The 12,954-nt window shown below is 41.9% G+C and overlaps 1 protein-coding gene across 1 annotated transcript; it reads right to left on the bottom strand.

The window, feature by feature from the left end:
* Positions 1-1,248: 1,248 nt before the first annotated feature.
* Positions 1,249-1,542, bottom strand: LOC103011226 (mitochondrial import inner membrane translocase subunit Tim8 A-like). The gene has a single exon (XM_057533983.1). It carries the CDS (start codon positions 1,540-1,542, stop codon positions 1,249-1,251), a length of 294 nt encoding a protein of 97 aa, XP_057389966.1.
* Between the last annotated feature and the right edge of the window lie 11,412 nt (positions 1,543-12,954).

The raw sequence follows: 12,954 nt of genomic DNA, 5'->3' as shown, positions 1-12,954 counted from the left end.
TGTGTGGAAGTCACATGCCCTACGTCCTCTCCAGTATTGCATGTGCCTACTCTACACCAGCCACACCTTTTTTCTATCTGCCTCCTCTCATCCAAAGCCCAACCCCACCTCTCCCACCACAGCCCAAGAGACTCCCAGCTGACCTCATTTACTCTTGTCTCTTCCATTATGGTTTATTACAAGATATTGAATATAGTTCCCTGTGCTCTACAGTAGGACCTTGTTGTTTATCTGTATATAGTAGTTTGTATCTGTTAATCCTAAGCTCCTAATTTATCCCTCCCTCCACTCCCTTTCCCTTTTGGTAACCGTAAGTTTGTTTTCTATATCTGTGAGTCTGTTTCTGTTTCTGTTTTTTTTTTTTTTCTTGTAGAATCTTTTATTTCAGTGATTAAAAGAACGCACTAAACGGAAACTATGCTGATTTACATTAGGCATGCACCTCTACCTGAAACTGCTGTTAGTTTTTGAGTGGCCTAAATCTTTATAACTTATTTTTTCATTTAGGCACGTCTTTAAATTTTTTTGGACCCTGATATACAGGGTAAGTTAACTTCTTCCTTGTGGCGGTTTAGTATGAGAATTATGTTCCTTTAACCAAAGGCCTCTAGACTCTCAGGCTACCTGTACTAGCTCAAGACTGTACTTTATATAGATATTTAAGTGAATCACAGTATAAGGGAGAGAGATAATCTGGAAAGGTGAAATGTACTGTATGAATATTCCATACATCTTTTTTTCCAGCACCGATAGTCAAACACTAGATAAGGAGGCCTACAGTCAAGTACCAAATTACTCTTTCCCCCGCTGCTGCCCTTTCTGAGAGACACAAAGATGTATGTCGATCTCTCTAGAAATCTGAAATGAATCCACAGAAATAACAGATTATTACCTATGTGGTCCCACTATCAAATTATAGAGCAGTTCCACTATTAAAATTGTAGGGAGCAGTTAATGGGACTATGAGAAAAGCTTTGTCCCATATACAGTAATATACATCTAGTAGAGTTTTCCATTCATCTGTCAATTGTTTTCCCAAGATTAGCATTAAAAAACACAACCCCAAACACATTTGACCCTCAAACCCCCCACACACAAAAATTGGTCTTTGTTCATTCTTAGATGACAGGATGTCGCAAGAGTGACAAAGGTGGGAGCTGATCCCCCTATAGCCTTTTCTTCAACCATCCCATCAACTGCTCTTCATTTCTTGAACTATCTTCCTTTTCCAAAGTGGTAATGCTGAGGTCAGTCAGAATGGCTTTCTGAGAAGACTGGCTTGGATTTCTGGGTCTGTTCCAGTTGATTCAAGTTGAATTGGCTTGTATCAATGAAGTGCCCAATGCAGTTCACAAAACAGGCCTCAGCTGGACTGTCCAACTTTGGCCCAGGCTTGTCCATGCACTTTTCCCAATGAAGTTTCGTCATCTGGTGCACCAGCTGCTGGAAGTGCTGCTTCTGAGACTCTACCTCCATGAAATGCTGCAGCTGCCAGTCAACCGAGCCCAAACCCACTGCGGAGGAAGATGAGGAGGAATCCATCCCAGCGTGGCCACGCGTGCCGAGACGAACTCTGCACCAACTCACCAACCTTCACGTCTGCTTCTGTTTTGTTTTGTTTTTTAAGATTTTTTAATATTTTATTTATTACCATTTATTTTTGGCTGCATTGGGTTTTCGTTGCTGTGCACAGGCTTTCTCTAGTTGTGGCGAGCGGGGGCTACTCTTTGTTGGGGTGTGCAGGCTTCTCATTGCGGTGGCTTCTCTTGTTGCGGAGTATGGGCTCTAGGCGCGCAGGCTTCGGTAGCTGTGGCGTGCATGCTCAGTAGTTGTTGTTCGAGGGCTCTAGAGCGCAGGCTCAGTAGTTGTGGCGCACGGGCTTACTTGCTCCGTGGTATGTGGGATCTTCCCAGACCAGGGCTCAAACCCGTGTCCCCTGCATTGGCAGGCGGCTTCTTAACCACGGTGCCACCGGGGAAGCCCCCGTTTCTGTTTTGTAATAAGTTCATTTGTATCATATTTTAGATTCCATGTATAAGGGATATCATATGGTATTTGTCTTTCTCTTTCTGACTTACTTTGCTTAGTATGATAACCTCTAGGTCCATCCATGTAGCTGCAAATAGCATTATTTCATTCTTTTTTATGGCTGAGTAGTATTCCATTGTGTGTGTGTGTGTGTGTGTGTGTGTGTGTGTGTGTGTGTGTGTGTATGTATGTGTGTGTATACACACACCACATCTTTATCCTTCCAGCTGTTGGACATTTATGTAGTTTCCATGTCTTGGCTATTGTAAATAGTGCTGCTGTGAACATAGGGGTGCATGTATCTTTTTGAATTAGTGTTTTCTCCCAACGTATGCCCAGGAGTGGGATTGCTGGATCATATGGTAACTCTATTTTTAGTTTTTTAAGGAACCTCCATACTGTTCTCCATAGTGGCTTTACCAACTTACATACCCACCAACAGCATAGGAGGGTTTTCTTTTCACTACACCCTCCCCAGCATTTATTTGTTGACTTTTTCATGATGGCCATTCTGACCAGTGTGAGGTGATACCACATTATAGTTCTGATTTGCATTTCTCTACTAATTAGCAATGTTGAGCATCTTTTTATGTGCCTATTGGCCATCTGTATGTTCTTTGGAGAAAAGTCTATTTAGGTCTCTGTCCATTTTTTTGTTGGGTTATTTGTTTTTTGTTGTTGTTATTGAGTTGTATGAGCTGTTTATATATTTTGGAAATTAAGCCCTTGTCAATCACATTGTTTGCAAATATTTTCTCCCAGTCCGTAGGTTGTCTTTTTGTTTTGTTCATGGTTTCCTTTGCTGTGCAAGAGCTTATAAGTTTGATTAGGTCCCATTTGTTTATTTTTACTTTTATTTCTTTTGCCTTGGAAGATTGACCTAAGAAAACATTGCTATGGTTTATGTCAGAGAATGTTTTGCATATGTTCTCTTCTAAGAGTTTTATGGTATCATGTCTCATGTTTAAGTCTTCAAGCCATTTTGAGTTTATTTTTGTGTATGGTATGAGGGAGTGTTCTAACTTCATTGATTTACATGTGGCTGTCCAGCTTTCCCACCACCACTTCCTGAAGAGACTGTCTTTTTTCCATTGTATATTCTTGCCTCCTTTGTTGAAAATTAATTGACCATAGGTGTGTGGGTTTATTTCTGGGCTCTCTCTTCTGTTCCATTGATCCATGTGTCTGTTTTTATGCCAGTACCATGCTGTTTTGATGACTATAGCTTTGTAGTATTGTCTGTGGTGTGGGAGGGTTATGCCTCCAGCTTTGTTCTTTTTCCTCAGGATTGCTTTGGCAATATGGGTCTTTTATGGGTCCATATAAATTTTAGAATTTTTTTGTTCTAGTTCTGTGAAAAATGTCATGGGTAATTTGATGGAGATTTCATTGAATCTGTAGATCGCTTTGGGTAGTATGGCCATTTTAACACTATTAATTCTTCTAACCCAAGAGCATGGGATAGCTTTCCATTTCTTTGAATCATCTTCAGTTTCTTTTATCAGTGTTTTATAGCTCTCAGCATATAAGTCTTTCACCTCCTTGATCAGGTTTATTTCTAAGTATTTTAACTTTTTTAACGCAGTTTTAAAAGGGATTGTTTTCTTACTTTCCCTTTCTGATATTTCATTGTTAGTGTAAAGAAGTGCAACTGACTTCTGTGTGTTAATCTTGTATCCTGATACCTTGCTGAATTTATTTATCAGTTCTAGTAGTTTTTGTGTGGAGTCTTTAGGGTTTTCAATATATAGTATCATATCATCTGCATATAAGGAGAATTTTACATCTTTCCTTTCAATTTGGATACTTTTTATTTCTTTTTCTTGTTTGATTGCTCTGGCTAGGACTTCTAATACTATGTTGAATAGAAGTGGTGAGGGTGGGCATCCTTGTCTTGTTCCAGATTTTAGCAGGAAGGCTTTCAGCTTTTCACCATTGAGTATTATGTTGGCTGTGGGTTTGTCATAAATAGCTTTTTTTTGGCTGCGTTGGGTCTTTGTTGCTGCGCACGGGCTTTCTCTAGTTGCAGTGAGTGGGGGTTACTCTTTGTTGCGGTGTGTGGGCTTCTCATTCTGGTGGCTTCTCTTGTTGCAGAGCATGGGCTCTAGGCACATGGAGTTCAGTAGTTGTGGCACGCGGGCTCAGTAGTTGTGGCTCGCGGGCTCTAGAGCACAGGCTCAGTAGTTGTGGCGTACAGGCTTACTTGCTCCGCGGCATGTGGGATCTTCCTGGACCAGGGCTTGAACCCATGTCCCCTGCATTGGCAGGCAGATTCTTAAACACTGTGCCACCAGGGAAATCCCATAAATAGCTTTTATTATGTTGATATATGTTCCCTTTATACCCACTTTGGTGAGAGTTTTTATCATGAATGGATGTTGAATTTTATCAAATGCTTTTTCTGCATCTATTGAGATGGTCACATGGTTTTTGTCTTTTCTTTTGTTGATGTGGTGTATTACATTGATTGATTTACATATGTTGAACCATCCTTGTGACCCTGGGATGAATCCAACTTGATCCTGCTGTATGATCTTTTTTATGTGTTGTTGGATTCGGTTTGCTAATATTTTGTGGAGAATTTTTGCATCTATATTCATCAACAATATTGGCCTGTAATTTTCTTTTTTGGTGGTGTTTTTGTCTGGTTTTTGTATCAGGGTGGTGATGGCTTCATAGAATGACTTTGGGGGTGTTCCATCCTCTTCAGTCTTTTGGAAGACTTTGAGATGGATTGGTATAAGTTCTTCTTTGTATGTTTGGTAGAAATTGACCTTATTTACTCTTTAGCTAATCTGTCATCCAGTCTGACACTCTATAGGCTTCACCAGGAGTTATCACAAAACTCTGAGCCTGTAGAGAGGAAAACAGCACCAGGTCTTATCTCAGTATCATCTGATTCCATTTACTGCTTTGCCTCTCAATAAATCTCTTATTCACCTCCTTGGAATTTCGTGTCACTCCTGGATCTTCATCTGAAGCCAGCTCCCACACCACACACACACGCACACGTGCACACACACACACACACACACCTCTCTCTCTCTCTCTCATGGTCACTGTACTTCCTAACCTGTCTTAGTGATGATGACAGCCTCCCCCCCCCCACCCCACACACACACACTCATGCACACACACACACTCTGTCTCATGGTCGCTGTACTTCCTAACCTGTCTTAGTGATGATGACAGCCACCACCCCTCTCCAGGGGTCCAGGCAAGTGAGCCAGTCCATGCAGAATACCCTCCCTTCAGCCTTAATGGCATTGCCACATAACCTGTGGGGTGTACCTCTTAAGTCTGACATAGTCCACGTGCCAATCTCCTGCTTATGGGTATCTTTACATTAACCCCCTCCTTCCCTGAACTCCAGGTGTATTTCACATGCCCACTTAACACCTCCACTTAGAGATGCCTGCAATACCTCAGACTCAGCCTGGTGACACCTAACTACTGATAGTACTGCTGTTAATTACTCCTGCTATTGACTTTGCATCTTTCGCCTAAAGCCAAACTTCTTGGATTTATGTGAGACTTCTCTCACCCTTAGAGCAGTGATCATTCCTACTTAAAAACTCAACCTAATACTACAAGCAACTTCTTAGAAGATATTTGGACATAAAGGTAAAAGTCTTTAGGGATTTCCCTGGTGGTCCAGTGGCTAAGACTCCGTGCTCCCAATGCAGGAGGCCCGGGTTCGATCCCTGGTCAGGGAACTAGATCCCACACGCAGCAACTAAGAGTTAGCGTGCCGCAGCTAAAGATCCCACACGCAGCAGCTAAAGATCCTGCACGCTGTAACGAAGATCCCATGTGCTGCAACTAAGACCTGACACGGCCAAGTAAAATATAAATAAATAAATAAATAAATAAATATTTAACAAACAAAAAGGTAAAAGTCGTTACTTCATGCTGGGAATGAAGCTATAATAAAAATTTTATGGCTACAATACTAAAATGATTGTGGTACCCTCCCAAATAATTCAAAATAAAAACAATATTCAGTTGGAAAATAAATTTTTAATTAATGCAAAAATGTAATTTCCATGAGGGAGAGAAAGGTTGCTGTTTATCCAGTGATAGGAGCAGTGCCTGGCAATAGCAAGCACTCCATAAATAAAATGATGGGTACAGATTTCCAGATTTTTTTTTTTAATAAATTTATTTATTTTATTTTATTTATTTTTGGCTGTGTTGGGTCTTCGTTGCTGCACACGGGCTTTCTCTAGTTGCGGCGAGCGGGGGTTACTCTTCATCGCGGTGCGCAGGCTTCTCATTGCGGTGGCTTCTCGTTGCCGAGCACGGGCTCTAGGCATGTGGGCTTCAGTAGCTGTGGCACGTGGGCCCAGTAGTTGTGGCTCGCAGGCTTTAGAGCACAGGCTCAGTAGTTGTGGTGCACGGGCTTACTTGCTCCGTGGCATGTGGGATCTTCCCGGACCAGGGCTCGAACCCGTGTCCCCTGCATTGGCAGGCGGATTCTTAACCACTGCACCACCAGGGAAGCCCCAGATTTTTTCTTTTTTTTTTTAGCCACGCCATGCCACATGGCTTGTGGGATCTTAGTTCCCCCACCAGGGATCAAGCCCGTGCGCCCTGCAGTGGAAGTGGGGAGTCTTAACCACTGGACCACCAGGGAATTCCCTTCCTGATTCTTTCTTGAATGCCCCATTCCCCTGTCCCTGCTTCCACCCCAGCAAATGCTTACCTGGCTTTGTGGGCAATCCAGCCATGATTGGCCAGAGTCAGGTCAGTATTTGTTAATTGGATTGCACAGAACTGAAGAGGGGGAGTACCCCATACCACAAGATCACCTGAGGCGGGGATGCAGTGCCTACATCAGCCCCATCTGGGCTGGAGCTGATCTCCATGGTTACAAATAGAGCACAACGTGTGTTGCTGTCTGTTTTAGTATTGTGGCCACAAAATTTTTATTGTAGCTTCATTCCCAACGCTTTTGAACAAAAAAATTTGTTGGACTTTTACCTTTATGTCCAAATATTTTCTAAGAAGTTGCTTGTAGTATTAGGTTTGTGGGAAAGAGAAGATCTGGGGTGAACCTACCCGAGACGAAATATGTCATTGTGTTGATCACTGTTTCTGAATGCTTCTCTCCTTGTTGTGTCCAGACATTTAGAATGAATAAGTTAGAGGGCGGTGGCGGTACAGTCATGTGCATTGATGTCTGGGCAATGGCTGTCTTTCTCACAGGGCTAAATTACAAGGGTAAGTTTGATCATTCATCATGAATCACTGGGGGGGGGGTTCATTATACATAGAGGCTGCACCCATTGAAAACAGCCTAAACATGTTGCTATTTTCTCTTTCCCAAATTTGCCACTTCATACCCACAAATAAAAGACTCAGCCTGTTAGCCTTTATAAAGACTTAAAGAGCATTATATAATTTTTAAGTACCCATAAAATATAATAATATATATTCACCTTGCTTGGATGAGGGCATTCATTCATTCATTCATTCAGTAGATATTTATTGAACACCTAGTATGGGCCAGGCATTGTGCTAGGTGCTCAGTGAATATTGATAACATGAAAAAGAGACCAAAAGTGTATAGATCTTAAACAAGTGTAAGAAGGGGTTTCCCCAAAGTCCTTGAAGGATTTGACTTTGGTATACATGTCTTCCTGACTTCTGTCCTTTGCTCTGAGCACAACCCTTCACCACTAGACCCACTTCCACAAAAAAATGACTACTTCTGCATGTTGTCAATGGGTTGTGCATGACAATGGGCAGTATTTATGTAGGCAGCACAGACAGTAGCTTTTCACTTAATGTAGCAATAACACAATATTAATCAATGGGGACTGCCTTTCATAGCGATTGAACAAATGCTTGACGTGGGTCAGGTCTCTTAATCCAAAAGCCACAGAGAGAGTGCAAAATGGGAAAAGTCTGTATCTGAGAAGGAACACTGCTAAGGAAAAATGAATTTGTTTTCAATTTGGTTTAAATCAGGTGTGGGATTCTACCCTCCTTTTCACTTTTGGATCCCCAAATAGGAGAATCTCAGCACATAGATAATCACAAGCTGTGTGAGTGTTGAAATCCCTGCCCTGCTGGAAGGCAGCGCCAGGCTCACAGAGGCACACATCTGTCTCAAAGTCACCCTGCCCTTTGCAAATGACAAAGATAACTTAACATGTTCTGATCTCCCCTTATTTCAAGGCTACATCATGTGAACTCCATTTAAAACAATGTGATTTTGCACTCCTGTAATGGATACCATGAGTACATTGAGATGTGAGAGTATGGACAGGGTGGGGACACCTTTCTACCAGTGTGGGGAAACTAGGGAACAGTTCTGAGGCTCGTGGATAGGAGAAATAGGTACATGGCCCCAGTGGCTTAAACCTCAGTCCTTGAAGGATGTGCCCCCACCACCATTCATAGAAGTCCTAGCCACAGCAGCTAGGCAAGAAAAATAAAAGGCATCCAAATTGCAAAGTGAGGAAACATTGGAATCATAATGGAGTAATTATAGTTCAGGTGTACAAAACGGATTGGGAAGACTATTGAGTTTCTGGTCTCAGACACATCCGTGTACCACTGAGAAATTGAACTTTCTGTGAAGTACCAAACCCCAGGATACCTACAGCTGTATTTAGAACAACATCTGCCGGGTGTAACCTTATGGTCTCAAGGTTCCCCTTTGTCAGTGCAAGAATTTCAGACCCCAACCAATGCTTGTTTAGCAAGCACTCTTCTTGCCATCTCTAAATAATTCCTTACAAACAACATATGTAACTAACTGTGCCCTTGCAGTTTTTTGCCTGTATAAGCTTCCTCCATTTTGTAATCCAGAGGAACATAGTTCAGGTGCTTCTTGAACCTGTGTCTCACAGGCTGTAGTCTAATAAACCACAAATAAATGCCTCTTTATTTCAATAAGGTCTCCGTTTCTGAAATTTAGGTTAACATTGTTTGGTGTAGTTGGCATTACCCAGTGTGACCTCCAGCACTTCTTCAGACTTGGTGTTGGCATTCAGTACCTACATGGACCCATTGCGTTTAGCCATCTTTTCACTCACATAAAGACTGCAGAGAGTCCTCCTGAACCCAAAACTCTCATTTGGTCAAGGCTTAGATCATAAATAAAATTGGGTGTCTCTCAGTGTTGACTTTAGTCCTCCCTTTTGGGAGTGGAGTTTTTTGTTTGTTTGTTTTATTTTGTTTTGTTTTAATCTGTGCCACTTGGTAGGAGATTCGGGTTTCAGGTTTCTTTTGATTTTGATGAATACTCAGAATAATGCCAAGTTCTCATTCAAAACAAAACCAAACCCTGTCAGCTTTGTGTTTAACACCTATGGGCCCTCATCCTGTAACGACCTATCTAAATGGGTCCATTTAACCTGGTATGATTTAAAATTGCCCTGGGCAAAATGGGGAGCTTTTGAAATTCCCAAATTTGTCAATCTTCATGCATGCCTAGAAAAAAATACCAGAAACAGAGAAAAATTAATGGAAAGCATATTTTTAAAAATTTATTATTTATAGCTGCATTGGGTCTTCATTGCTGAGCACAGGCTTCCTCTAGTTGCGATGAGCGGGGGCTACTCTTCATTGCGGTGCACGGGCTTCTCATTGCGGTGGCTTCTCTTGTTGCAGAGCGTGGGCTTCAGTAGTTGCAGCACGCTGGCTCAGTAGTTGTGGCACATGGGCTTACTTGCTCCGTGGCATGTGGGGTCTTCCCGGACCATGGATCAAACCCATGTCCCCTGCATTGGCAGGCAGATTCTTAACCACTGTGCCACGAGGGAGGTCCCGGAAAGCATGTTTTAATTGATATTTAGAGGCCTCTAAACATAATACTGAGGAAATTGCTTCCCTCCAAGCTGTAATTAAAAATTGACTCAGACTGTTTCTAAACTTAAGAAATCATGAAATTCTTTACCCCATTCCTATTCCCCTCCCAATTCTGCACCTTCTCCTCCATTCCTTTACCCACCTCTTTCCAAACTCCGTTTTTATTTAACTTACCCCCCTCTTCTCTTTCTCCACCAGATACCCTCCTCCTCCTCCTCCATCAGTTAACACTCCTGAGCCTAAACCTCACTCAACCCCCCTGTCCTGGCAGCCCCTATTAAAACGAAGTCCACCTGAACCCTTTATTGTCTTTGTCCCATGGAGTAAACGTGAACTTAGGGCTATAGCTAAAGAATTCTGTGATCATTTTTGGACCTCATTTCCTTTGCCAAACAATTTAATCTTGTTATACAAACCTATGAACCAAGCTATTCTGATCCTTATCAACTTATACACATGCTGGTAGGGGAAGGCAGAGCAAAAGAATGGCTTAATAAGGCGGATTGGAAGAAACCTATAGAAGACTTCCAAAAGAAAACAGCTGAAGATCAAGATAGGGCCAAAGACTTAGCCAAAACCGTTTACTGGTTATTCCAGAAGTTTCCCCAAATATTACTGATTGAAACATCCAACTGTGTACTCAAAACCTAAGGAACCTGTACTTGAATTCTTTGAAAGATTTCAAAAAACTTTCAAACAGTATTCAGGAATGGAAGATGTTAATACCAACTCATGAATGGTTTAGATTAAGAACTTGCCACTTTAGTTAAAAGGCATCAGTGAAATTGGGCAGCCATGGATGCCCATGCAGTATGGCACAGCAGCTGTCCAAGACCATACAAAAATAGCTAAGAAGAAGGCTACTCAAATAATGAGTTTACAGCTTCAGCAATTGACTGGCCAAAAAAGGCCAACACGCCTCCAATCTTACAATGAAAGACCCTCCAACACAGAAGACCTTCAAAGGTACCTTTGCTATTATTGCAAAAAAAGCCTGGGAATTTTAAAAAGAGCTTGCTATAAATTCTGAAAGTCACTCAGAGAGAAAACAAAATCCTGCTAGCCCTTCTCCAAACAAAGGTCCTAAGCAACTTCCTTTCTGTCTCGCCTAGGGCTGCTCCAAGGAAATACCTGGGGTTTCTCCCTTTCTTCTCACTAACACTCTGGAGAAGTTGAATTCACCATTGTTTGAGAACAGACAGAGCTTTAATTCTTATGGGGTACCACTCTTTCTGTTCTCAGTCCCACCACTTTGAAACATTCTCTTCTGTGGAGTACTAAAACAATTTCAATGGTGGGAGTTTCTAAGCACCCAATGACTGTTTTTAAATCTCAACCCACTCCATTCCAACTTGGCCTGTCACAGACACACATTCCTTTCTCCTTCTTCCTTCCACTCCTGTACACATCCTCAGAAGAGACTTCTTAGAGGCCCATAATGCACATGTTTCCTTCTCACAAAAGGGGGAAATGTTTTAAATCTGGAAGAACATTCCAATCAACAAGGCCCTAATGACACAAATTTAGGCCCTGAATGTGAAGCTGCCATCATTTTTCTCACATCAATCATAACCCCAAGAAAGGATGAACTTGTACAAACACTACGGTCCCAAATCTCTATGGATAGAGGGAAAATTCATTCAGCAACCCCAATCAAAATAGATGTAGACTCATCTTAACCCCTCCCCAACATCAAGTAATATCTCCTCAAACAGGAACCTATAAAAGGAATTCAACGTATCATAAAAGACTATATTAAACAAGGTCTAGTGATTCTTTGCACGAGTCCTTGCAATACCTCCTTCCTCTCAGTTAGAAAACCTAATGGAAGAGGCATTTTGTTCAGTATTAAAGAGCCATCAATAATATAGTCATATCCCGCCATCCAGTAGTCCTTAATTCCCATATGCCTTTATTTGCAGTTCCCACAGACAGCAAGGTTTTCACATGGCTGATTTATGTGGTGCTTTCTTTGTTATGCCAGTGGATCCAGACAGCCAATCCTTGTTTGCCTTTACTTGGAATGACCAACAGTACACTTGGACAGTATTGCCGCAGGGATATACGGAGAGTCCTATTTACTTTTCTCAGACCTTAAAATCATACCTTGCAGATGTTACTTTCCCAAATGACTTCACTTTACTCCAATATGTGGATAACTAACTTCTTTGCTCTTCAGGCATGCAGGCTTCTCAAAAAGACAGCCTCTAACTACTTGAGCCTGCATTATAGCAAAAGATCAAACTGTTAATATTTATACTGATAGCCAGTATGCTTTTTTTTTTTTCAAACAAGAGGCATCAGCCACCATGTCCCCCTTTTTTTTTTTTAATTTTATTTATTTATTTATGTCTGCGTTGGGTCTTCGTTGCTGCGCGGGGGCTTTTTCTCTAGTTGTGGCAAGTGGGGGCTACTCTTCGTTGCGGTGCGCGGGCTTCTCATTGCAGTGGCTTCTCTTCTTGTGGAGCGTGGGCTCTAGGCGCACAGGCTTCAGTAGTTGTGGCACGTGGGCTCAGTAGTTGTGGCTCACGGGCTTAGTTGCTCCACGGCATGTGGGATCTTCCTGGACAAGGGCTTGAACCCACATCCCCTGCACTGGCAGGCGGATTCTTAACAACTGCGCCACCAGGGAAGTCCCAGTCAATATGCTTTTGATGTTACCCATGATTTTGGTATTATATGGAAGCAAAGGGTTTTGTTTGTTTGTTTTAACTTCAACAGGACAAACTATTAAGAATAGCCAATATGTATTGGAGCTTCTGGAAGCTATTAAAATACTAAAACTTCTGGCCATTATAAATATCTCAGGTTATTCAAGGCTTGGTTCAAAGGAAAGGAAATAATTTAGCCGATACTGTAGCAATGACTGCTGTTCTCTGACCCACTTCAAAAAAGCTTTAATTATTACCTAACCTTATGTTAGCTTACGAGATTTACTGGCAGAAACCTAAAACAATGTTCCTCCAGAGGAACGAGACAAATCTTATACCGGGGATGTAAATTTTGGGAAGATCATAATTTATGGTAGGGGTCTAACAGTACTCCAGTTTTGACTCATAGCCTCCAGGAACATATTATTGAACATACATGGGGGCCCAGATAAAA

Source organism: Balaenoptera acutorostrata, chromosome 19 (genome assembly GCF_949987535.1).
Source record: "Balaenoptera acutorostrata chromosome 19, mBalAcu1.1, whole genome shotgun sequence".
Classification (NCBI taxonomy): Eukaryota; Metazoa; Chordata; class Mammalia; order Artiodactyla; family Balaenopteridae; genus Balaenoptera; species Balaenoptera acutorostrata.
This window is presented reverse-complemented; position numbering and strand designations above follow the sequence as displayed.